This window comes from Gopherus flavomarginatus, chromosome 3, assembly GCF_025201925.1.
Source record: "Gopherus flavomarginatus isolate rGopFla2 chromosome 3, rGopFla2.mat.asm, whole genome shotgun sequence".
Classification (NCBI taxonomy): Eukaryota; Metazoa; Chordata; order Testudines; family Testudinidae; genus Gopherus; species Gopherus flavomarginatus.
This window is the reverse complement of record NC_066619.1, coordinates 5351114-5377436: the sequence shown is the minus strand read 5'-3', so window position 1 is coordinate 5377436 and position 26323 is coordinate 5351114. Positions and strand designations below refer to the sequence as shown.

The window sequence follows — 26323 nt, the reverse complement described above, 5'->3', positions numbered from 1 at the left end:
GCCTTGTTGTTGCCAAGAAATTCCAAGTGGTTATGGAGTGTGGCACAGGGGTGGGTGTGAAGTTCTCACTAGGTGGCCACCAAGTTGTTACAATATGTATCTAGCACTGCAATTGCAACAGGATAGGGAAGGCCTGATGAGACAAAGCCATTACAGAATCCATCACCAAATACAGCTGCTGTAGGCTGGCTTGGCAACCTTGGACCAGGTTGGGACGGGGGGAGCAGCTGGGGTTTTCTCTCCCAGATCCTCTGGGATGTCAGGAAGCTCATCTCTGCAGGGCAAGGAGTGGCTTGTGTCCCACAGCCCCGCCTTCTAGTGAACTAGTGTGTGGCAAAGACAGACTCCAAAGGCAGCTCATTCTTCTGGAAGTAAAAAGGCTGCAAACTCTGGGGCTTGACAGGAGATTTCAGAGGGAGCTGGAGGCTCCCGCCTCCCTCAGCCTCCCTAATCCTTTTTCCTGCCCAACCATCTTGAGCAGCAAAGCTGCCACCCATGCAGAGGCTTGGGGGAGAGCTAAGACAGCTACACAGCAAAGTAGGGTTCCACCCTCCTCTTAGATCCCTTTGCTCCTTGTCCGATGGTGCTGCTGTGGGGCAGGGATGTTTCACAGATGCAGGAGCAGCACCAGGGTTTTTGCTGCCCTAGGTGGCAGTGCTCCTCCTCTGAGCATTTGGAGGCGGGGGTCCTTCCGCTTCACATAATAATAGGAGATATACCCATCTCCTAGAACTGGAAGGGACCTTGAAAGATCATTGAGACCAGCCCCCTGCCTTCACTAGCAGGACCAAGTACTGATTTTTGCCCCAGATCCCTAAGTGGCCCCCTCCAGGATTGAACTCACAACCTGGGTTTAGTAGGCCAATGCTCAAACCACTGAGCTATCCCTGCCCTAGGCCACTTTAGTGGTGGGTCCCAAAGCGAGTGAAGGACCCACCGCTGAATTTCTGCCAAAGACCCAGAGCAGAAGGACTCCCCCGCCACCAAATTTCCGCCGAGGGCAGCAAGATGCTGCCCCCACAAATCCTGCCGTTCTAGGCAACTGCCTAGGGTTGCCTATTGGATGCACTGGCCCTGCACAGATGGCACCCTAAGGAATGAACATGCGAAGGTTGACAAGACCCATTTTAATGGAGGCCTGACTCTGTTCTCTACCAGCACAGCGAAGTGGGGTAGGACTCCGACACAAACTCGGGATGAATGACATAGTTATCCTTCTGCGGCCCACCGGCCTTCTGGAAGTGACTCGTGTCCCACCTGGGAAGGGAGGAAAAACCAATGGATCGTTAGCCTCACCCACGCAGGAGGGTCCTTGGTAATCCACTTCCTACTGGTGCTCATTAGGAGATTCCAGGGAGATTGCAAAGGGCAAGCTTTGGGAGCCATTCTCTTTACTGATTCACTGCAGAACGATGCTTCCTCGTGCTCACCGTTTTTCTGCCCCATATCGAACTCCAGGTCCTGGGATTTGGGGAGGGAGGTGGCCCAGTCAGTGGGGTCTCTGGCAGATGGGTGTGGCAGGTGAGAGACAAGGGGCTAAAAGGCACATGGGAGCCAGTGGGAGGGATGTGATGTGCTCAGGCGTTATGGGAAAACCCCAGAGAATACATCTCTGCATAGCTAACTAGCCCACGCTGGTGCCTATCTTTTGTCACTTAAAGTCGTCCCAGTTAACGTTGTTTCGATGTTAAGTTGCTGATCAATTAGGGAACATGCTCGTTTAAAGTTGTGAAATGCTCCCTTCTGATGTCATTTGGCAGGCGCCTGTTTTGTCCACTGCTTGCAGGAAGAGCAGCCCCTTGCAGCTAGCTGGTGGGTGGTTGGAACCAGGGTGGACCAGCAGCCCCCTATCAGCTCCCTGCTCCCCTAACTTCTCTGTGCAGCAGCTGTCCCTCCCCCCACTGCCAGGTGCTGCTCCTGCCCTCTGCCTTGGAGCTGCTCCCAGAGACTCCTGCTTGCTGTACGGGGGTGGGGGAAAGAGGGGGGCTAATGTCAGGGTGTCTCCCCCTCCTCCCTGCTCCTGTGCCCCCTTACCCCATCTTCCATAGAGCGGGGGGACACAAGACCAAGAGAGAGAGCTTCTACGCAGTAGCTGCAGGCCTCAGGTTTCAGCAAGCTGATTTAATTAACAAGGCAGTGTACTTAAGCCTGGGCTCAGCTACTTAAAGGGGAAATGCGCATTTTTTCTCTCACACACAGGGTGTGTGTCTCTGTCTGCCCTCCCTCCTTTCCTGCTGCCTTGTAGAGTGCTGTGAGAGTTAACCTTTGAGGGCTCAGTCAATTGCTAGTTCATTTAGCAGTAAGGCATTCCCTGGGAAATATCCCACCCTCTGACTCCTCCACTTAAACCAAACTTCACAATCATCATCACTGCGTACCAGTATTAAATTGTTTGTTTAAACCTTATACTGCGTGTGTGTGTGTATATATGTATATATAATATAGTCTTTTGTCTGGTGAAAACAATTTCCCTGGAACCAAACCCCCTCATATATATTAATTCTTATGAGGAAATTGGATTCACTTAACATCGTTTCGCTTAAAGTCGCATTTTTCAGGAACATAACTACAACATTAAGTGTATCCCAGTAGTGTTGTGAGTCTGCAGGAGTTTCAAATACTTATGTGGGGTTTTATGATTTCAAAGCACAACAGAGACATTAACTAGTAAATAAACCCTCACACCCCTGCCCAGGTCGAGAAGGCTACCAGGCAGTGGCTACTCTTATTTTGCAGATGAGGAACTGGGGAGGTGAGGTATAGTACGAATAATAAAAGTGTTACAGCAAAAAGGGAACAAATCCACCTAAGCAACCATTTTTAGGTTTCCTTTAAACACTCCTAGTTACATTTCTAGTTCTCGGGACTCGATCTGCTGGTCCTGGGCCCGTCACCATCCAAGGCTCCCGGCCCCCTGCAGGTTTTGTTTTACATCAAGGTGGCCTCTTGCAACCCTTTTGCTAACAGCTTCTCTTGCCGTCAGGCGAGGACCCTAAGGTGGGCAGAGCAAACCCTCCTCCTTTGGTCCCTTACAGTCCTTCATTATTTTGTACCTTGAATAAAAGCATGGTGCTGTCCCTTCAAAATAAGCTCCTCCCACCCTGCAAACTCTGCCACTTGCTCCGTGACCTTTGGCAAGTCACTTAATCTCTGTATTCCAGAGACTACCGTAATACATGCAGTCATTTGTCATGATTCACCTGAAACCCGAATGAGGGAAGGTCTAGCCTCTGGGGAAAGTCCAAGACTGTTGTGAGGTTCCTGTTCTCCCCAGTGTAAAACATGATTTTCTAGAGCCACAGTGCCCTTCCCCCAGCACTGAACCTGGCTTTAACTTTCTTACTTAAGGTTCATATACGGGAAAGATTGCGGCAGGCTGTGCAAAGGTGCATAGTCCATCGTCTCTCGGCTGCAACCGCAGTATGGGATATTCCTGAAACAAACGTAAGGGTATAGTTAGCGATAGCACCAGGTGGCCGGGCTCACTCATCTCTGCTCACTCTCATTTTGGTGGGCAGTAAGCTTACATGGGAAAGATCCTTCCTGTCTCCCCACAAGTGGGGCATGGTGGCATCAGAGTTGCAAGTGGTGGTGATAGGACTCTGGGGTGGAGCAGTAATAACAGGGAGAGGTCTGTCCACAGCACAGGGACTAACGTCCTAGTGGCAGATTTTAGCGGTCCGAGCACCCAGACTTTAACTGCAATGAAAACCAGATCCCTGGGCTTCTGAGCTCTGAGTTAAGGCTGCTACAGCACTCTCCTCCACAAAGAGAGGTGATGCTAGGAGCGCTGCTCCTAGAGACGGAGGGGTTTTCAGTGGGCAGCCATGGGGATACAGCGCTATCCTCAGAGGGCTAGAAGATGGCCTAATGCTCCCCAGCAGCGAGGCTGTGATCCTGAAGGCAAGGCAGGGCTGGGGCTTCGGGATGGTCTGCACCCAGGAGCAGCACCTGAGCAAACTGGGTGAGAGAGCATCTGCCCACAGAGATTGCACTGATTACATGGAACAGGTTCAGAAACCCGCTTAGTAAAAACTGCAGTTTCTGTGTGGCTGGACCCCAGGGGTGATGGGCACTTTATAAACACCAAGACAGACCTGGCCCACACCCTGGCATGGGTTCCTCTGTGCAGCCTCTCGGATCCAAAACAAAACATTACCCAGAGCTGCTACTGCAACCTCTCCGCCTGCCCTTCAGTGACTAACTCCACTTCGCGTTGCCCATTGCTCCAGCACCCTCTGCAGCACCACAAGGACCCAGAGCTCTGAATATTTGGGTGTCCTGGCCTGTGTTTGCCAGGATTGTTCTCATCTCCTGTGCTGAAGGTCCCACCCTTGGGTCACCCTGACTCTTCCTGGCCCTTGCCACTGCCTCTGCGGGTACAGAGCCTTCGGCCAGGCTTGTATATATACAGTATATATCCTCCTTTGCAGTCCTGCCCTTACCTCTGCACTGCTGGAGGGGATGTACCTGGCTAGCAGCCCTGTCCTGGGGAGCTGCAGGGCTGCTGCTGGCTACTCAAGCAAAGAGTTCTAGTGGCTTCAGCTGGGCTCACTGACTACTGCTGGCCCAGGTGGGTGGAGAGGGAGGAGAGCACTGGGGTGTGTGTGGGGGGGGAAGGGGCAGTGCACCAGTGGGGAGGAAAAAGGAGGAGGAGAGAACTGGGAAAGTGAGGTTGGGGAGGCGGAGAGAGCAGGGAGGCAAAGGGGAATGAGAAATGAAAACAGGGAAAACACAATGGACTGAGAAAGGGGACAAGTGCCAGAGTGTTGCCAACTCTCATGATTTTGTCTGGGTTCAGAATGCTGGGTTCCTTAAAGCCCCAGCTCCTGAAGTCAGATGTATATGGGATGACTTCAGCCTTCTTTCTTAAAGAAAAAGTAAGGGCTGTGGAGAAAGCATCAAAATGTGACCCCAATGCACCCCAAAGGCTCAAAAGCAGAAGGCAAATCAAACGGACACCCAATCTATTCTTTTTACATCATCTCATGATTTTAAAGCCAATCTCCTGATTTTTGGTGATCCTGACTCATGATTTTTGAACATTTGGGGCTGGCAATATTGGGAGAAGAATGAGTGAGATGGGGATCTTACCCCTGGGCGGGATGGGAGGGGACGGGGGGTGTGCCTGGGGGTGGAGGGAAGGTGTCAATGCTTTGCAAAGGGGCATGGAAGGGCCCTGCTTTCTCCGCACTGATCCCCACCTCAGCCTCCCCTCCTACACGACCTGGCCTCTCCTGATCATCTTTCAATGACGTTCAGTTGTCTGGGCCCTGGGCGACAGCGAAGGGCAAGGCTGAGAACACCTGTTTCCCTGAATGCTGCCTTTCCTTTCCCCAGCACTGGGCCAGCCCTTTGCCCCGCAATGACCATCTGCCGGACAAGAGGGCCTGATCCTGCATGCCAAACTCTCCTTCCTCTCAGGGGAGCTTTGGGTGTGATGGGCAGGATCGGAGCCCACGTTCTGACCCCCGTGAGTCCTGCAGGAACAACGGGGAAGGACTGGGCTGGATTCTGGATTCTGGATTCTCCGCCCGAGAGGGAAGTGTTATGTGCACTGCGTAACCCTCCGAACCTTACAATCTTCTCCACTAGCTGGTTGAGCTGCCTCTCGTTGCAGGGGGCTCCGTCCACGTAGTAATCCATCCCACGCAGGCAGTAGTGACGCCCAGTGCAGGGGCTGTAGTAACCTTGGAAGGGCTTTCTCCCGGGGACGGTGGAACGGTGCTGGACGGAGGGGAGCTGGCTGCGGGACAAGCTGTTCAGCATGTTGACCACCACTTCCCTTTCTGAAACAAGAGGAACCAAAGGGGTGGGGGAGGGGAAACTCCGCAGCTTTGAAATCCGGACATTCGCTGCCCTAGATGGAGAGCTTGGCCCTCAAGCGTTCCGGGTACAGAGCCCATGGCAACTAGGGCAAAACCACAGCAACCAAGCAGTCATAGAGTCCAAACGGGGGGTGGAAAAGGGAGGGGGTGTGGGCTAGTGGCTAGAGCAAGTATCCCATGCTGGGGTGTGTGTGTGTGTGTGTGTGTGTGTGTGCGCGCGCGCATGCACATGCCACGTCTCCCTCTAGTGGCCGCGGGCAGGACAACAATCTACTACTGCTGCCAGCTACTGAATTGCTTCTTTAGCTGTAGCAACAGAGGTTGGTGCTTTGGTGCAGAAGGGCCCCGCTGGTGACCTGGGCAGGTGGGTCAATGCACAAGGGGTTGGAAGCCCTCCACAACATTTCCCAAGGGGAGTGGTCCTTTAAGAAAGCCCCCAACATCCTCCAGGATGAAGAGATTCAGCAGTACCATAAGCTACCAGCGGCGGGGATCAGCCAACCCCACCATGCCCCATTCCCAGCAGCTGCAGGGAGGAGGCACCTTCACAGCCTCAGGAACCCTGGTAACTTCAGGGGTTCCTGACCGTGAGCTGCCTTGTGGGGTTGGTGAGTAGGGGAATGGAGGTAGCTGAGTTGGGGGCAGTTAATTGGCAAGTCCTGGCGTTGCATTCCCAGCCCCAGAAGGCAGCAACAGCAGAGCTTATGCTCCAGAATGGCTCCAGGGGCTTCCTGGCCTTTTGCAGCTGAAGGGACCCAGAAATGCTGCATATAAAAATCTCCCAAGGAAATATCTACCCGCTGCTCATTGTGGGACACCTTCTGTTTCCAGCCTGTGAGGCACTGTATGGATTAAAATCTCCCCCACTGGCTCTCCTGGAATCCCTGCTCTCTCGAGGTAAGGTTATAGGAGGACCCAGTGCAATTACCATAATTATTGAGGCGGTCGGGTTTCGGTGGGTATTCCATGGGCATCCCGCGGAGAATGGTCTCCATCCCTGCTTCCTGCAAGGAAAGATTTCAGAGCCTTCATGTATGTCCAGAAAACTTGCAAAGCCCCGTTTGTCTCTGGATCAGGAACAGCCCAGGCAGTAAAAGCACAAGCTTCCCTCACCCTGCCCTGTCCTTCCCCATGGGAGGCGATGGCAGGCGCCATCGTTTCCTTGGCCTCTCTGCTGAGACCGCCAGCGTCGATGCTGTTTAGTGAGCCGGTGGCTTTTCTGACGTGGCGGATGCTTGGCCACTGGGAACTGGGCCGACACCTGAGTCATTCCACAGACTCCACCGAATCCAGAGTGACTTTGACCATATTCTTCTGTTTCTATTGCACAGAACTACACAGCACACGTGCATGAAAATGGCACAGCCACAGCCACAGATCCATAGACAGCGCAGGCCTCCTCCATTTGGGGAGGATGCGTGTGCCCAGACTGAGGCCCTGCCCCGAGGACCACTCCTGATCAGTCTCCTCCCTCCAAAGCCCCACCCATGCCCCACCCAGGGGCCCCACTCAGGCACCTTCCAAAGGCTCCCCCCCACCTACTGCTTCTGCCTCTTTGCCCCCTCCCCCAGGCCCCTGCGCCTGCCCACCAGTCGGCCAACTGCCTACTGCTTGTGTGCACCTCTTCACCGTCTCCCACGAGGCCTCCATGCAGGCAACGTGGGGATGCGAAGAGGACGAGCGGGAGTGGGGCCTCAGGGTGGAGCACATACTCCAAATGAGGGGAGCTGGCTGGTTGGGAAGGCTTAGTCTCCACCCACCACCTTTGCACAGATCCTAGCTACAGACATTTGCAGTGTCTGATCCCTGTCTCTGAAAACACAGCTCTCTCTATGGAGGGGGAAAGTCTTCTTGTAGCTGGATCAGCTCTGTGCTTCCTTCGGAAGGATGGTCTGGAGCCAGATGAAGATAGGACTTCGCTTAGCGTGCAGGGGGACTGACTCCATTTCACAGTACTGAGCAGTTAGAGATGCCCTGCTGGAAAGCGCTATGCAAGTGCAACGAAGTATTATGATGGATTTTGACCTGGGTTATTAAAGGTTAAATTTGCAAAGCAAAGCGTGGAGAAGGAGCTAGCTGTACAGTTCTTGTTTGGCCGTAGGAGGAGACACATGGGCTGACATCCTACTGGCCACTTTGAAAACATAGCTCCTTCCCTGGTCATCTGCTGCGCCCCGCGTAGGGACGAGAAGCAGGCGCATTCTGGAGGTCCAGGATTTACCTTTGGAAGCCTGGGGAGGTAGGTGGTATATTTATTCCATCCCACACTGTTGTAGGGGCCTGTCCTCCACGTTGCGTACTTGTCTCCACTGACAAAAACTGGATTGTACTTTTCTGAAATGTAAACAGACAAACAGACAAACATTTCCTACCAGGGAGGAACAATAACAGGATTCGCTAAGTCCTAGACATCAAGGCCAGAAAGGACCCTTAGACCATCTAGTCCGACTTCCTTTATTACATGGGCTGGAGAATTTCACCCAGTTCCCCCTGGTATTGAGCCCAATAACTTAACACATCCCTTCCAGAAAGACACCCGTCTTGACTGGAAGACATCAAGCAATGGAGAACCCACCCCTACCATTGGTAGTTTGTTCCAATGGTTAATCGCCATCACTGTTAAAAAGTGTCATTTCTAATTGGAATTTGTCTGGCTTTAACTTCCAGCTGCTGCTGCTGGTTCTGCCTGACTCTTCTAGATTAAAGCGCCCTGAGTGACGGGGATTTTCTCCCAGTGAAGGTGCTTAGACACGGTAAATCAAGTCACCTCCTCATCTTCTTTATGATAAGCTAAGCAGACTGAGCTCTTTCAGTCTCTCACAGTCAGGCTTCCTTCCCCCCACCCCAATCATTTGGGTGGCCTGGGTTTTCAAAACCCTTTTCACCATGTGGGCACCAGAGCTGGACCCACTGTTTCAATACAGGTCTCACCTGTGCTGTAAACAGAGGCCAAATCACCTCCTTTCCCCTGCTCACTGCTCTCACGTTTATGTGGTCCAGGATCACATTAGCCCTTTTGGCCCCAACAAACCGATTAACATGTAGCTAGCGAAAGCTGCTGGGTTCCTTAACAAAACCCAAGGCAAACATCCCTGCCATCCAAACTAACTCGGCTCCAGTCTGTCAAGTGTGCACCGAGGAATCTCAGAATGCGGGAAGGACCGGTGCTGGTGACTCAGTAGGTGCCACTGTCCTCATTTGAATTAGACAGTAATCAGTTCTACAGCATGGTGCAAGGGATTCTGGGATGCTGGAGGTGCCCTCTTTTGGATGCGACATACAGCTGAGACTAGGGTAACCAGAAAGCAAGTGTGAAAAATCGGGACAGGGGTGGGGGGTAATAGCAGCCCATATTAAAAAAAGCCCCAAATATCGAGACTGTCCCTATAAAAATGGGACATCTGGTCACCCTAGCTGAGACCCTGGCCTCTCATGGCCTTTAAAGATCCTCTGGCACTGTTTGTAAGAGAAAGGATGCTAACCCCCGTGTCCTGGCCAAATGACAACGCAGGGAATGCATTCTGCCCATCTGAAGTCTCTCTTCAGTGTCAAGTGGATTTTTCCTCACTTCCCATCCTCCACTGTGGTCTAGTATCCCCGTACATTGTTACACAATAGCTGTGTGCCTCAGCAGAGGTGGCTGCTGTGCAGTGGTGGGTTAAGTGAATCCTGGGCAGAGTTTGAGCATCGGGTGATTACACTGGGGGCTGGAAGGCACTACAGAAATAGACAGTGGGACACCAGCTAATGCTGCACTGATTTCTTATTCTAAATAACTGTAGTCTCTCTGGTACTGCTGTGCGAGAACTAAGTCAAGCGTGGCCTTCTGAATGGCGCGCACTCTGTATCCCTGTGGTGAGGTTGGCCTTCCACTCAACAGCAGGCTTCAAGAACAGCAATGGACAGTGCCGCTGTACCAGGGTTGATGCGGTGAGCAGGGCCAGAGAAACTGGAGGAAGATTTGCAGCAATTGGCTCCTAGAGTCAGCCTCCGAGGGCCTTATTTAGGCACGTAAGTTAGTGGTGTGAACCTGACGTCAGTGGGAGCCCAGCACTTTGGAAAATCAGGAGCTTAAATAAGGATTTAGGGGCCTAACATTGGGCTCTTGTGGTGGAAACTCTTGGCCTAGATGCAACAGCAAGATCCAACTGCTTTAAAACAGCCTTTTTGGTGCGTCAGCAGCAGGGGTGAGGAACCCAGGGAGCGTACCAGGGAGCCAATTAACTGCACCTCTCCGGGGTGTTGCTGGCCTGGCCGTGAGGGCCGGAGGGAGAGAGGAACCACGCTGGGGTTTTTTAAAATCAGCTTCCCTCCCTCCCCACTAGCTTCTCTTCCCATTTCTAGGACGAAGATGAACCTCTCAAGCCGGGGGAGACAGCACTGACCCAGCACCCATGGAAGTGCAGACCCATGGTGGAGGCCCCATCTGCCCCACTGCAGGGGCCAGGTTGCAGCGCCCTGGCTGCCAAACTAGTAGGTCAAATGTGGACTGGGCAGGAAGTGAAAATGGCCATAGCTTATCTCTGCACACTAGGCTCCGGGGCTGTGCCTGGGTCAGCTGACATGTCCCTGGCAATGAGGGTCCCACCCTTCCCCTGGGAGATGATTCCACAGCCTGGTACGTCCCCCTGTCTGGAGCCTTTTCCTGCTGTTCAGCCTAAAACCTCCTTCAGGTAATTTCATCCCATCGTTCCCAGTTAGACCCACTGCCCCAGTGAGTTTTTTCCTGCTGCTTGATGGTTATACCCTTCAAGGACATGCAGGCTGCTGTCCCTTCTCTGGTGCCCCTCGGGTGGCAGGAGTGGGTGTACAGGTGCCCACAGACAGTCCCATTTGCCCTTCTTGCCTGGTGGCAGAGCAAAGGGCCAGCTGGGAGGAAAGCAGAGACAAGTGGACCAGCCCGGGGCTCTTCAGAGAGAACAGGGGAGCTTAGCTAGCTGGCTTCACTCCATGCCAGCTGGGCGGCTGGCTTCCCCAGGCGAGTGCCTCTTCCCTGTCTGCTTCCACGTGTGCCGTAGTAATATGGAGGCAGAAGGTGGGGGTGGGTGGAAGAGGGGAGCACCGTGCAATGGGCAAGCATCCCGGGGAGGGGGAGGCTTCAGAGGAACTGGTGCAACCTCAGCAGGGCTGGTGGGATTTCGAGGTTCTTGGACTCTAGGGCTGAGACTTTCCAAAGCACCCCCGGAGGTCTGGATGCTGGAATTGGGTGCTCAAATCCTTTGGCCAGCTTGGAATATCCCGACCTCTGCACCTGGAATCTGGGCACTGATGCCGGCTGGCCCAGGATCCAGGGGCAGCTGGGTGCATCCTGGCCTGACTTGTGAATGGTCTATGGCTGAGCCAGACCGGTCACGTCTGCTCCCTCAAAGAGCATCAGAGAACCACAGGGGAGCCCAGCAGTGAGAGAGAGTCTGGGTCTCTGCATTGGGGAGGAAGGGCCTGTATGGAGGGGAAACTGGACTGGGGAGGGTTTCTTGCAGGAGAACAGGTAGGGATGCAAAGGGTGGGGAATGGTGCTTGCTCCTGGCTGCCTTTGCTTGTACCACAGGCTCCTGGCCTCCAGCGACCCAGCCAATCTGCCCCTGTTCGGCGCCCCGAGGCTGACCCCTGGGCTCTGAGTGCAGTTCCCATCACTGGATGGGAGCATGCTATGGATGAGCTGGAAGAAGGACAGGGAACTGTGGGGCAGGTGGTTTAAACAATCCAGCAATACCTTCGGGTCTGGTTACCCAATACTTTTCTGGCCTGTAGGCTGTTGGTTCTATCGTGTTCTTATAGGAATAATCCTGCACTGCACGCTTAATCATCTTCTCCAGCTGAGCTTGGTTCACCTGATTTTCCACTCTGGGCATCGTTAACCCCTAAAGGCAATAGAGAGTTGGGAACGAAGTCAGTTAAACATTGCAAGGATACCAGCTTGCCCTTTGCAAATTCCTCCATGTTTGGGATAAAGCCAATTAAATGCAAGGCTGCAGTGAAGGGGGAAAGTCCAGGGGCATCAAGGCATGTCATGGCTGTTAATATGCTCATCACCGTGGCCACCCAGAATGTAACAACACGATCAGGGCTAGAGCTGAAAACCTCATTCTCAGAAAGCCTCTGCATTTGAGTAAAAGGAAAATCACCTTTAGTAGTTAGTCATATAGGGCATATGACACACAGCTGAGCAGTTCTGGTTACAGCCAGTAGGCGGTAGCTGTGTTGTATACCTGTTAGCTAGTCAGTGTGCAAATCTGAATGCTCTTCTTCTTCAAAGTACATAACGGCTAACATGGTGCTTTTATCCATGGGTATCGAAGTGCTTTGTAGAGGTAGGTTCCCTACTTTTATTTTTGCAGGTAATGGAATTGGAGCCAAAAACCAAAGGAGGAGTCAGTGTAGTGCCAGGATTAAAATGTAGAACCTCTGAGCTTCCAGTCCTACCCCTCGCTCAATAGTCACTTGGGCAGAGAACAGCCCCACTACCATTCGCTCATGGATTCCCAGTGGCACTGTCCATGCACACAGGAGTGCTTGTTCATTTGTCATACGCACATGAACGTGTACAAGAACCAGTGCCAGCAAAGAGGGAGTTTAAAAGCTCACTACACCTCAGCCACTAACCTGGCTTGTTCTGGATATTTTGGGGCTACTCTGGTATGCCGTGGGTTCATGCTTATTGGGGTGTGTGCAGTGGAACTGTAGGGGTGCCTTTGGCATCCCGCAACACATGATGCTGCATCAAAATATTGTCCCGTAACAATGGAGCCTGGTGCCATTTCACCATCCCGTGATGTAAGAACTTTGACTGTCTCCTCTGTGTCAGAGGGGTAGCCGTGTTAGTCTGGATCTGTAAAAGCAGCAAAGAATCCTGTGGCACCTTATAGACTAACAGACGTTTTGGAGCATGAGCTTTTGTGGGTGAATAGTCACTTCATCAGACATGCATCTGAAGAAGTGGGTATTCACCCACGAAAGCTCATGCTCCAAAACGTCTGTTTAGTCTATAAGGTGCCACAGGATTCTTTGCTGTCTCCTCTGTAGGGAAGGTAGCGTGGCCACCTGGATAGGCATCAAACAAGGCTTTAGGAGAGCTGGTTCAAATCCCAGCTGTACCATGAACACACCAATTCATGTCTATTTCCCTTCCTGCCTTTGGTCTGTCCTGTTTATTGAGCTCTTTGAGGCAGGGATTGTCTCTCTGGCCAGCACTCAGCAGAAGGGGGCCTTTCCACGCCAGGGAAATATAAATAGGAATAAAAGCACTGACCTTGTAAGCAGGGTGATCTCTGAAATACCAAGGCGCACGGCAACCACAAGGGTGTGTGACCCACTGAACTCGCAAAATGACCACCACGTCCTCCCCCTTCAGCGCCCAGAAATGCCCGTTTAACTGAGGCCCCTGCAGCGAGCGCAGGAAGAGCCCTCGTTGCACTCCCCCGTGACACACTTAGATCACTCCTAACCCACTTCGCTGAAGCTTTTCAACTGTAATCCACTAAAAACATGCACAGACACGCACTACCCTGCACAGCAGGCTGCCCAGGGGATGGAGGTTTGAACTGGATTGGCTGGGTCTTATCTGCATTGCACGCTGTCTGGACCGGGTACAGTCGGCCCCATCCTGCCACCGCTGGGAGACTCAACGTTGGCTTCAACAGAACATAAAAAATCTTTAAACTCATGACTGGTGTGGAGAAAGTGGATGAGGCAGTGTGACCTACCCCTTTTCATGCCACAAGAACCAGGGTCACCAACTGAAATTAATAGGCAGCAGGCTTAAAACAAACAAAAGGAAGCATTTCTTCACACTCGCACAGTCAGCTGGTGGAACTCCTTGCCAGGGGATGCTGTGAAGGCTGAAACTATAACAGGGTTCAAAAAAGAACTAGGTAAGTTCCTGGAGGACAGGCCCATTAATGGCTATTAGTCAAGATGGTCAGGGTGCAACCCCATCCTCTGGGTGTCCCTAAACCTCTGATTGACAGAAGCTGGGAATGGGTGACAGGGGATGGATCACTTGATTCCCTGTTCTGTTTGTTCCCTCTGAAGCACCTGACTCTGGCCACTGTTGGAAGACAGGATACTGGACTAGATGGCCCATTGGGCTGACCCAGTATGGCCTTTCTTATTTAACACAATCAGGTCCTCTAGCCTGTAAGTGCTTGTACGGGGCTGAGCGCCCGATCAGTAAATAAGGATGTACATAAACACACTACCTTTACAAAAACAATTGCAGTGATTTTAAAATCTCCTTTGAACTGCAGCTCTGGACACCTCAGCAGCCATTTCCTTTGGGGAGCAATTTATTAACCCTCAAGGCAGGTCATTATTATTATCCCCACTTTACAGATGGGAAACTGAGGCACAGTGAGGGTAAATGACTTACCCAAAGTCAAACAGCAAGTCAGCAGTCGAGCTGTTTAGAGAAACCAGTTGTCCTGAGTGCCTAGTCACCTGCTCTGCTCACGGAGAGCTCCCATGAATAGAACCCAGGCATCCTAACTCAAAGTCGCCTGCTCTACCCACTAGACAATACTGCCAGTCTCCACCTGAAAATCTCCAATTTGTTCTATAGCAAATGTGGACGGGCAGCAGCACCAGGGTGCATCAGCAGGAACTCATGCGCACCTGGATAACCTGCTCCAGAGGTGGGAGGGTGTCACGGAGTGTGGGGAGTCCGGTCCTGCACCCCTCTTCCTGGGACCCACAGTGACTCTCAGCCAGCCAGTAAAACAGAAGGTTTATTGGACAACAGGAACACCGGTTACAGCAGAGCTTGCAGGCACAGTCAGGACTCCTCCACCGAGTCCTTCTGGGCTTTCAGGGTGCTTGGATCCTAGCTAGGATACCCTGAATTCCGCCCATCCAGCCCCAAGCCCAAACTCCAACTGCTTCCCTCCTGCCGCTCCCTTCCTTTGTTCCCCTTCCCGGGCCAAGGTGTTGACCTTTCCCCTCCCTTACCTAGCTCAGGTTACAGGCCCTGGCATCGTCCATCCCTTAAAGTCCTCCCCTGCTCTCCCACTCCCCACACAGACAGTCCCTACTGCATCACAGAGGGCTTAAAGCACAAGGGTAATCCTATAACCAAGGTCTATATACAAACCTTTCCTTCCCTCTGCCAGTCCCTTGCCATCAAACCCCTCCCCTCCCAAATCAAAAAGGGTGGGAATCCCACACAGGAGCAATGCACAGTCAAAAGCAGGGTCAGGGGAGCAACTGAGGCAAGGCAAGTCAGGACCCATTTCTGCAGGCTGCAGCCTCTCTATTGTGGCCACATACGTGAGTTCAAACACACCCCCAACCCAGAAAATAGCTGTCAGCCTTTCAAGGAGATATGAGAGTGTTGGAGAACTTCAGGAGGGGGAGCTCCTGGGAGGTGTGACCTGCGGTTCCCTAGATTTATTTTGAATATAAATATGGCAAATGCTTTAATGTCACTGCAAGATCACCAAATGCCTGGCTGGCTGTGCATTCAACAGCAAAAAAGCAGAGGATCAGACATGCAGCCTGGCTGGAGATACAAGAATTAGCACCAAAGTTGATGACATTTAATTCAGCACACAGCTTAATGAATGAATGTTTATAGCGCTTGGGGAAGTCGGGGTGACACTGTGGAGTGGGGAAGTGATGCTACTGTTATTGTTGTAAGATCTGGGTGCTTTCAGACACATCTGAGGCCAGAGCTACCATGCAATCACGCCAAGTGGGGCTCAGAAGTCTGCTGGCTGTCAGAGAGACAGGTAACAAATGGCATTTGCAGGTCTCTCTCTGGGTCAGGATTTGTGCAATGCTCAGCTAGAGGGGTGAAAATGCATCGGACAGTCTGGTGTTTTGCACTCTCAGGCTGTTAAACATTTTCAAAACCTTCCTGTGAGAGGGTCGCCAACAGAGTGCCCCTGCAAGGCATGGGTGACCCTGCAGCAGCCCTGCCTCAGTTTCCCCTCAGTGATAACCCCTCCTCTGCCCCTGCTCAGCTAAGCCTTAAACAAAAAGTCCACCCCTTCCAGGGTACACCAGCCCAAAACCAAACACAGAGTATTAATACCCGTTTCAAACAGGGCTCAGTCCCACTTTCAAAGGGGCTGGTCCATCTTCAATAGCTCAGATACTCTCCTGCCCACGCTCTGGGCTCAGCTTTCACCCCTCCAGGGCTCTCTTTCATCTCCCACACCAGCCCTTCCTGGGCTCACTGCTCCCTTCTCCCATGCCTTCCTGCTTGGAGACGTTCCCTTGCTTCTCCCATGCCTTCCTGCTTGGAGACGTAGCCATTCCCAGCCCTACCTAGCTGGAGTCTCCCCACAGTGTCCCAATGTCTCCTACCTCCCTGCAGACCTCTGCAGACAGCTCCATCTCCCTTGCCTAGATTTCTCCCTCATCTATCCCACTGGCCTGGCTGACTCACATGCCCCATTTTCCCAGGTGGGAACGGAGAAACCCACCCCACTGTTAAAGGACCAGCCACCCTGTGACCTTCCAGATTGGCTGGGGAACCATCTCTCCAAGTTAAGGTCTTCTCCGCCATGCTCCTTCTGCAGCAGCAAGCATTGTGAGTAAGAGGTGCCCCAGAAAGCAGACCGCATTGCTATGATACTGCAGTGCTTCCCGAAGGCAGGATGAGTCAGGCAGGGCCCATTTGAGTGGGGCATGGAAAAGGCTTTCTGCTTGGGGACCGCAGGTGACATCTAACCCCAGGGGCCATGAGAAGCATCACACTGCCCATTTTGTCACAGTTTTGGTCTGGTCCCTTGCTCTGTGCCCTGTGGCTCTGTTTCCTTTCAGGGCTGTTGTGTGTGAGCGCTGGTCAGAGGAGGGGCCGGCCAGCATGACATCAATTAGAAGCATTTATTTATTGTGCTTTGTATTGTCAGATAAAGCACTCCCACCCTAGGCACTTTACAATAAAGAGCAGCTATTAAATAGACAGACACTCTCCATTGACACCAGTGTACCATACCTCACGTCCCATCAAAGATCTCCACCAGTAAATCCACCAAGAACCTCCATGTACCACCCCGCCTGGCAAATAGCCCTGCAAGCCAGGGACCGAAGATGGGCCTGGCCACAAAGGCATAAAAAGCTCAGGGCAAGAGAGTCAGCCAGTCAACCATGTCTGCTGTGTAGAATTCGTGCAAGAAAAGGAGGAATTGCTGGTCTGTTACTCGGAACAGCGGATAAGTCATGAGGTCAGTAGACGTGTGTTTCCACTGTCGATTGCTAGATGAAACTGGGCCCCTGTATGTTGCCATTGTTACTTCTTGTGCCTTAAGATCCACAGAAGATACAAGACCAGATCCTGAAAGATATGTAGGTTCTTAACTCCCTGGAAATTAGTTACCTAAATATCTTGGAGGATCAGGGCCAGAAGCCCTACCAGAGTCATCGATTTAAAGGCCAAAGAGTCATCTAGGCTGGTCTTGTGCATAGTACAGGCCAGAGACTCTCCCCCATTGATTTCTACATCAAGCCAATAACTTCTGGTTGAGCTACAGCATGTGTTTTAGAAAGAGACACCCAGTCTTGATTTAAAGACCACCTTGGCTTAACCACGAGATCTTGCGTGACCTACAAAATAAAAAGGCGTCATATAAAAAATGGAAACTAGGTCAGATTACAAAGGACAAATATAGGCAAATAACACAGGAATGCAGAGGCAAGATTAGAAAAGCAAAGGCACAAAATGAGCTCAAACTAGCTATGGGAATAAAGGGAAACAAGAAGACTTTTTATCAATACATTAGAAGCAAGAGGAAGACCAAGGACAGGGTAGGCCCACTGCTCAGTGAGGAGGGGGAAACAGTAACGGGAGACTTGGAAATGGCAGAGATGCTTAATGACTTCTTTGTTTCGGTCTTCACTGAGAAGTCTGAAGGAATGTCTAGTATAGTGAATGCTTACGGGAAGAGGGTAGGTTTAGAAGATAAAATAAAAAAAGAGCAAGTAAAAAATCACTTAGAAAAGTTAGATGCCTGCAAGTCACCAGGGCCTGATGAAATGCATCCTAGAATACTCAAGGAGTTAATAGAGGAGGTATCTGAGCCTCTAGCTATTATCTTTGGGAAATCATGGGAGACGGGGGAGATTCCAGAAGACTGGAAGGGGGCAAATATAGTGCCCATCTATAAAAAGGGAAATAAAAACAACCCAGGAAACTACAGACCAGTTAGTTTAACTTCTGTGCCAGGGAAGATAATGGAGCAGATAATTAAAGAAATCATCTGCAAACACTTGGAAGGTGGTAAGGTGATAGGGAATAGCCAGCATGGATTTGTAAAGAACAAATCGTGTCAAACTAATCTGATAGCATTCTTTGATAGGATAACGAGCCTTGTGGATAAGGGAGAAGCGGTGGATGTGATATACCTAGACTTTAGTAAGGCATTTGATACGGTCTCGCATGATATTCTTATAGACAAACTAGGAAAGTACAAATTAGATGGGGCTACTATAAGGTGGGTGCGTAACTGGCTGGATAACCGTACTCAGAGAGTAGTTATTAATGGCTCCCAATCCTGCTGGAAAGGTATAACAAGTGGGGTTCCGCAGGGGTCTGTTTTGGGACCGGCTCTGTTCAATATCTTCATCAACGATTTAGATGTTGGCATAGAAAGTACGCTTATTAAGTTTGCGGACGATACCAAACTGGGAGAGATTGCAACTACTTTGGAGGACAGGGTCAAAATTCAAAATGATCTGGACAAATTGGAGAAATGGTCTGAGGTAAACAGGATGAAGTTCAATAAAGATAAATGCAAAGTGCTCCACTTAGGAAGGAACAATCAGTTTCACACATACAGAATGGGAGGAGACTGTCTAGGAAGGAGTATGGCAAAAAGAGATCTAGGGGTCATAGTGGACCACAAGCTTAATATGAGTCAACAGTGTGATACTGTTGCAAAAAAAGCAAATGTGATTCTGGGATGCATTAACAGGTGTGTTGTAAACAAGACACCAGAAGTCATTCTTCCGCTTTACTCTGCGCTGGTTAGGCCTCAACTGGAGTATTGTGTCCAGTTCTGGGCACCGCATTTCAAGAAAGATGTGGAGAAACTGGAGAGGGTCCAGAGAAGAGCAACAAGAATGATTAAAGGTCTTGAGAACATGACCTATGAAGGAAAGCTGAAGGAATTGGGTTTGTTTAGTTTGGAAAAGAGAAGACTGAGAGGGGACATGATAGCAGTTTTCAGGTATCTAAAAGGGTGTCATCAGGAGGAGGGAGAAAACTTGTTCACCTTAGCCTCCAATGATAGAACAAGAAGCAATGGGCTTAAACTGCAGCAAGGGAGATTTAGGTTGGACATTGGGAAAAAGTTCCTAACTGTCAGGGTAGTTAAACACTGGAGTAGATTGCCTAGGGAAGTTGTGGAATCTCCATCTCTGGAGATATTTAAGAGTAGGTTAGATAAATGTCTATAAGGGATGGTCTAGACAGTATTTGGTCCTGCCATGAGGGCAGGGGACTGGACTCGATGACCTCTCGAGGTCCCTTCCAGTCCTAGAGTCTATGAGTCTATGAGTCTATAAAGGCTTCAAGGGGTTGTGAATCCACCCAGAAATAGCACTACCTTCTCCTTTAACTAAGGTGCAAGGGACCCAAAGGTTCTGGGGTTTGTCCCGCTGCGGGGTGAGCTGACCACAGGTGTGTCTGTTGTACGATGGTGACCCCAATAGACTGGAAGGTGAAAGAGGGTCAGATCCCTCCCAGTGCCCAGAAGGAGAGAAAAAAGAGACCTGTCAATCTGAAGGGAGAGGGTGTGGCTTGGCCTAAGGGGAGGGGCTTGGTGAGTGGAAGAAGAATATGATACTTCGCTCCTATAGCACATTTTTCATCAGTAGATCTCAGAGTGGTTTACAAAGGACGGGAATCTCATCCCCGTTAGCAGATGATGAGGATAGATTTTAGTTCAACTGTGACCCAGTTTAAGGGGAAGCGAGTCAACCTGCCTCCCAGAGAGCCCCTGGGCTGTGGAAAGGCAGGCAGGCTTTAATCACAGGTGCCACTGAAAATGCGACCATGCCAAAGCATCCGCCTCCCCCTCTCTCCCTCCCAAACATTCTCAGCGTGGGCGTGGGAATCTTTGCAAAGCACTGGACATACTGCACCAGCGGACACCCCTTCCGCCAGGGCTGAAAGCAGCAGCCTTTAAACAACACCCAACAGCCCTGCACAGCAGTTCAAAACAAGCGGCGTCCCGGCTCCACCTGCAGCGGGAAGAAGGGCTGTAGCTGTGGTGTCAGGGATGATACCCTTGGCCTTGTCCCATGGGATCTTCAGTCACCACAGCTATGATGAAGATGATGATATTTCGCTTTGCAGGAGTGTCTAGTGGTACACGCCCACAGTAAGAAAAGTCCCTGACCCACAGAGGTTGCAATCTAAAAGCCCCACAGCTGCCTGTGGTAAAGGGATTCTGCTGCAAGCCTCGTTGGAAAGACAGCAAAGAACCCTGGCCATGAACTTTCCCGCTAAGGGAAAAACCACAAAATAACCCCCTGGCCTGCAGCACCCTTCAAAATGTTCGGAAGTCTCCTGTCCCACTCCCAATTTAGCCCAAAGCTGTGGAGCTTATGTCAGTGGTCCCCAAATTTTTCAGCGTCGCATTCTCCTTTAGCCCTATCCCTGCCCCCTAGGACATGGACAGGGGTAAGGGGGCTGGGGCCGCAGCTGGGGGTGGGTCTGGGGACAGGAATGGGGCAAAGGCTGGGGGCAGGGCTGGGGCCAGGAGCAGGACTTGGTGTGGGGCCGGGGCCGAGCTGGGAGTGGAGTGGAGTGGGGCTGGGTGGTGCTCCCTCCCCACCCCCTGTGGGGGCTGGCCTGGGCCCGGGACCTGCCATCCCCCCCCCCACCAACATTCCTCCATGCCCCCCCTAGGGAGGTGCACCCCACACTTTGGGGGCCTTTGGTTTATGTCATCTGATGCAGTCCGAGCCCTGAGTGCCAGGCTCACAGACCATCGGGAACCCATCCTTCAGCTAACAGGGCTGTAGATTAGCAGCCTTAGAAGTGGGAGAATTACCTCTGTAATAAACTTGTTTTCTTCCCACAATGTAAAAGGACGTTCCCTGTAAGTCTGTTTCAGGGTACAAGGCGGTCGGTAAGATTCTGTATAGGTGCTGATCGGCGTCTTTGTTTTATGAGCAAAGAGGAACATCTCTCTGGAAGGGATTCCACTTTCAGTTGAAACTACGTCTCAGCTGATCCCCAGTAGCCAGCAAGGGCTTTATGCCTGAAGTTAATTTCTGGAGTTCACCACAAGCCACGCTGAGGGGTGAGACTATGAAAAAGGCTCTCTGTACTATTGTAGCAAATTAAAAGTCTCTCTCCCAAATCTGACCGTCACCCTCAGTCACCAGCCCTGCTTGCATCACCAGTGATGTCACAGTCGGGTGGGTCAACCACATTGTAGCTAAAATTTAAAAGTGAGATCCTTGTGGATCCAGCCCTTCGGGCAGGTAGATTGTATCAAAACAGAGTCCTTTGGCAGATGGGAAACGATTGCCCATAATATCAAAGGCACCCCTTTGGCACAGAAGTGCCTACTTTCTGATCTGCCGGGGGGATGCTCAACCCCCGCTCCGCCCCAGGCCCTGCCCCTACTCTACTCCTTCCCCTCAGGCCCGCCTCTTCCTTCCCCCCCACCCTGACCTGACTCTTCCCACCCCGTTACGCCCCCTTCCTTGAGCATACCCCGCCCTCGCTCCTCCCCGCTCAGTGCGTCCTGCACGCTGCTGAACAGCTGATCATGGGCGGGTGGGAGGTGTTGAGGAAGACGGGGGGAGGTGATTGGCAGGGCTGCCAGTGAGTGATGAGCACCCACTATTTTTTTTCTGTGGGTGCTCCAGCCCCAGAGCTATGGCCTGGCATTTTTCATCTGCCACTTTCACTGATTTCCTACCCACCACCAAATCCAAGTCAAAATTGCTCCAGCTGTGTCTCTCTCTCACCATCTACCTGGGGCTATCACCGTGCTCTATGAGAGCCCCTTGAGATAACATCTTTCACCATTGCCCCATTACGTGTAAGGCGCTCACTAGCACAGTGTCTATGAACCCACGTGCCCTGGCTGGCTGGGGAGAAAGGCCCCGTGTTTAGTCACATCAGAGGAGCCGTCAGTGTGTGGTGTGACTGGCTAGGCAGCGGTTCTGCAGAAAAGGACCTAGGGGTTACAGTGGATGAGAAGCTGGATGTGAGTCAACAGTGTGCCCTTGTTGCCAAGAAGGCTAATAGCATTTTGAGCTGTATAAGTAGGGGCATTGCCAGCAGATCGAGGGACGTGATCATTCTTCTCTATTCGACATTGGTGAGGCCTCATCTGGAGTACTGTGTCCAGTTTTGGGCCCCACACTACAAGAAGGATGTGGAAAAATTAGAAAGAGTCCAGCGAAGAGCAATAAAAATGATTAGGGGGCTGGAGCACATGACTTATGAGGAGAGGCTGAGGGAACTGGGATTGTTTAGTCTGCAGAAGAGAAGAGTGAGGGGGGATTTGATAGCTGCTTTCAGCTACCTGAAGGGGGGTTCCAAAGAGAATGGGGCTAGACTGTTCTCAGTGGTAGCAGATGACAGAACAAGGAGCAATGGTCTCAAGTTGCAGTAGGGGAGGTCTAGATTGGATATTAGGAAACACTATTTCACTAGGAGGGTGTTGAAGCCAGGGCCGGCGCTTCCATTGAGGCGAACTAGGCAATCGCCTAGGACGCCAGGATTTTCGGGGGGCGGCATTTTGCTGGGAGGGGGGACTGCAGGCAGCTCCGGTGGACCTGCTGCAGTCATGCCTGTGGAGGGTCTGTTGGTCCGTGGCTCCGGTGGAGCTGCCGCAACCATGCCTGCGGCAGCTCCACCAGAGTCACGGACCAACAGATCCTCCGCAGGCATGACTGCGGCAGCCCCACTGGAGCCGCGGGAGCGGCGCGCAGGGCGGCGAAATGGCTGTGCGCCTAGGGCGCGAAAATCTCTAGCGCCGGTTCTGGTTGAAGCACTGGAATGGGTTACCTAGGGAGGTGGTGGAATCTCCATCATTAGAGGTTTTTAAGGTCAGGCTTGACAAAGCCCTGGCTGGGATGATTTAGTTGGGGTTGGTCCTGCTTTGAGCAGGGGGTTGGACTAGATACCTTCTGAGGTCCCTTCCAACCCTCATAGTCTATGATTCTATGAGACTACGGCGGTGGGAGGCGTGAGCAGAGGCCAAGGCACACCTGGAGCCTGAGACATGCAGGAGTGAGCAGGGGCATCTCAGTGAGAAGAGCCCAGGATGTGAGCGGGGGCATAGGGGTTAGGATGGCAGGAGGTGAGTACATTGGACTATGATGCATACAGACATAAACCGATTTAATAGCAAGTGCAGTAATTCAGAAATAATACAACACATCAACTGTCGGCCACTTAAATGGAGGCAGAGAGGGGAGTAATCAGCCTGATACAAAGGCTGGCTGGAGAGAGAGGTCGGATCGTTAGGCGAGATGAGGTTTGATTTAGACACATCCCCATAGTGTGACCCCCTGCCTAGGATGTTGGCAGCAGGAATCAGACCTGAGCCTTCTACAGCTAAAAATCCCAGCTCTAGCCCCTGGCAGGCTCTAGCAGACTGATAAACCTCCATGTGGCCTGGCCACCCGAAGTAGGCAGAGCACCACACTGCATTAGTAGGGGTTACAGAAATGACACCCCCATCTTCCATTGCCAGGTCCCCAGCATCCTGCGGAGCTCTCATCCCCACCGCCGCGTCCATCCAAGGGGATGGCTTGTCGGATCTTTCTGACCATGATTGCCTGAGCAGGCTGCACCACCTCTCAGCCTCGGGCGCTTGGGAGCCAGCCTCTCTGTTGCAGTCTTTGCTGTTCACTTTATGACCAATGACTCCCTCCCATTAATTGGAGTGATTAGATTATTGGTGATGGGAAGTAGATAATTAATAGTTAGCTGCTTCTGGCAGCACTTCCTGGAGTACAGCATGTCTTTCCTCCTCAGCCTGCAGCGAGCTTCTGTTGCAATGAGCTGGCTGGGGTGTGCATGCAATGCTGTCCCCAATATAGAACCAGAGCTGCTTAGCTGTGTCTCATACGCCCCATACTGCTAAATGCCCAGGCTGAGCCTGCATTGCCTCAAAAGAACCTCTCTGTGATTGTTTAAACTCCCTTTTTTGGATGCTCTTGCTCTGCGCCTCAGCTCTAAAACATTTTCTAATGGTCATTCACCAGTTCTGCCACAATCTGGACAGCAGAGAGTGCTGGGTACCATATTCCAAGCCAAAGGACAGATGCATAGAGGGATGTAGTGGAAAATTCATGCACAGAGAAAGAAACTGGCTGGCTGCTCAGATACCATGTCTGTGGAGAACAGTCTGAACCTGGAGGCAGGGGAACTTTTGTATATTAGGTTCATTGTTACCAGTTGGCAAAAATTCATCAGACATTTGCGTATAGGCTGTTCTGCAGGGTTTTCATGCACAGATCTACCTCACATGGCATGTTTCAAAATCTCTAATGACAAAATTACTGTGATGACTTGTGCAGGCCTCGACAGCTGGGAACCCCCCAACAGGCCAGTTCTAGCTTGGCTATGCACAGAGCCTCAGAACCAAGGAGACTAACCAGGATCCACTGAAAGACACAACAAGAGTCCAGTCTGCAATCTCTGGAGTGTCTTTAACCAGAATTGGTTTGCCCTCAAATTTTGGCACCTAATTTGGATAAAACTATGGTCCATAGAGACAATAGATCCCAGCAAGCAATGTCACATCAAAATTTAAATGGCCAGGACGTATTCCATTACAGACAACGCGTGGGACATGTTGCCGGGGATGTTTTGAAGGCCAAAAGTATAACTGGGTTCAAAAAAAATTAAATAAGTTCATGGAGTCCATCAATGGTGTTAGCCAAGATAGTCAAGGACGCAGCCTCATGCTCCAGCTGTCCCTAAACCTCCAGCTCCCAGAAGCTGGGAGTAGACGATGGTATGGATCACTCTGTAACTGCCCTGTTTGTTCATTCCCTCTGAAGCATCTGGCACGGGCCACTGTCAGTGACAGGATCCTGGGCTAGCTAGACTATTGGTCTGACCCAGTATGGCCGAATTTATGTTGTGACCTATAGTCTCCATGGACCACCTCTGTGCATTATTTTATAGCACCTACAGCCTGGTGCTTCATCGTGCTAACAATGAAATCTCTGCCCTCTAAGAGCTATGGCTGGCCCGAAGCACACTATGACTTCAGTACAGACTGTTGTTAGTGAAAGCTTTCCATTTGGGACTGGCACGCAGCTCTTCTGGCACAGAGGAACATGAACAAATGAAAATGTGGCCTCCTGGCTCAGGCAGTAGGCTGGGCTTCTGGAGACATGAGTTCTGTTCCTTTCTCTGCCACTGACCTGCTGAGTGACCTTGGTCAAATCACTTCCCCCTGCTGTGCCTCAGTTTCCCCATCTTAAAATGGAGAGAACGATACAGGCCTTTTATGAAAAGTGCCATCTAAGCATTACAGTAGCTGCATTTATTATTTCCCTCCCATGGCAGTAGTGACCAGCGCTCATTTATAAATGAGGACAACAGACTGCCTCTCATTCACCAACTGCACTTATAGGTAGCTTAAACCGATACCGTTACCACCATGCTGGCACGGCTGCACAGTCAAAACGCTAAGTGGAAAGAGGAGACCCACATTTTATGAGGACACCCAAAATGTCATAAAAATCAGCATCTGAAGGGCTTATAGGGCTCCGCAGAAGCTGAGATGCAGAGGAGCTCCATGGTGGCAGAGCTTAGGAGCGCTACAGAAGCTGAGATCCTGTGTCTGATAACACTGTCTACTGGGGGAGAGGGGGAGATTTACCTCTGTCACAAACTTATTTTCTTTCCACAGAGTATTCGGAGGTTCCTGGAAGGTTTTTCTCATGCTATTCGGCACTCTGTAGGAGTCCGTGTAGGTGCTGATGGGGGTCTTGGTTTTACGGGCGAAGAGGAACATCTTGAAACACACCCGTGTGGGGGAATCCTTCTTCAAATACACTCAGCGACTCCACAGGTCACAGGGACACCCAGTGGGGTCAACTTCATCTGTCAAGGGGTCTTGTGCCTCAATGTCATTAGATTAGGAGTCCCCACCCCCTCAAATGTCTGTGGCTGGAGGGGAAGGGAGAGGGGCTCTGCATGCTGGGGTGGCAAACTAACGTGTGTTCCTTGAGTGTGACAGCCTCTCCCACTCACCAGCCCTACTTGCATCACAGGTGATGTCACAGTAAATGAGCAGGAAGATTTCATCACCTCCAGAGTCAATGCCTTTGCATTTGCTCCAAGTTCCAACCTATATGTAATATGCTGTGCTGCTATTAACACGAGGAACTAGAAAATCCTAGTCCGAGGACACATACCTCTTCCCAGTAGGTTGCCACATTCTCCAGTGGCATTCTGTTCCAGGGGACACCATTTTGCTGTATGTCTTCTGCTCTCCTGTCCATAGCAGGAGCAATGCTATCTTAGTAAGGTTATTTGGTACATGCCAGCAATGTGCTTGGTCCCA

General features: G+C 51.4%; 1 protein-coding gene across 1 annotated transcript; it reads right to left on the bottom strand.

Moving 5' to 3' along the window:
- Positions 1 to 1151: 1151 nt before the first annotated feature.
- C3H9orf24 (chromosome 3 C9orf24 homolog) lies at positions 1152 to 25771 on the bottom strand. The gene is made up of 7 exons (XM_050943697.1): positions 25637 to 25771; positions 11542 to 11689; positions 8050 to 8162; positions 6757 to 6832; positions 5576 to 5789; positions 3344 to 3433; positions 1152 to 1257 (listed from the first exon to the last, which is right to left on the bottom strand). The coding sequence occupies exons 1-7, from the start codon at positions 25769 to 25771 to the stop codon at positions 1152 to 1154; spliced, it is 882 nt and encodes a 293-aa protein (XP_050799654.1).
- Between the last annotated feature and the right edge of the window lie 552 nt (positions 25772 to 26323).

Coding starts and splice junctions, on each gene's coding strand:
- C3H9orf24 (XM_050943697.1), bottom strand. CDS start 25,771: ATGTTCCTCTTCGCCCGTAAAACCAAGACCCCCATCAGCACCTACACG. Junction 11,690..25,636: donor AAAATAAGTTTGTGACAGAG/GTAAATCTCCCC, acceptor TATTGCCTTTAG/GGGTTAACGATGCCCAGAGT. Junction 1,258..3,343: donor TTCCCGTATATGAACCTTAA/GTAAGAAAGTTA, acceptor CTCCCTTCCCAG/GTGGGACACGAGTCACTTCC.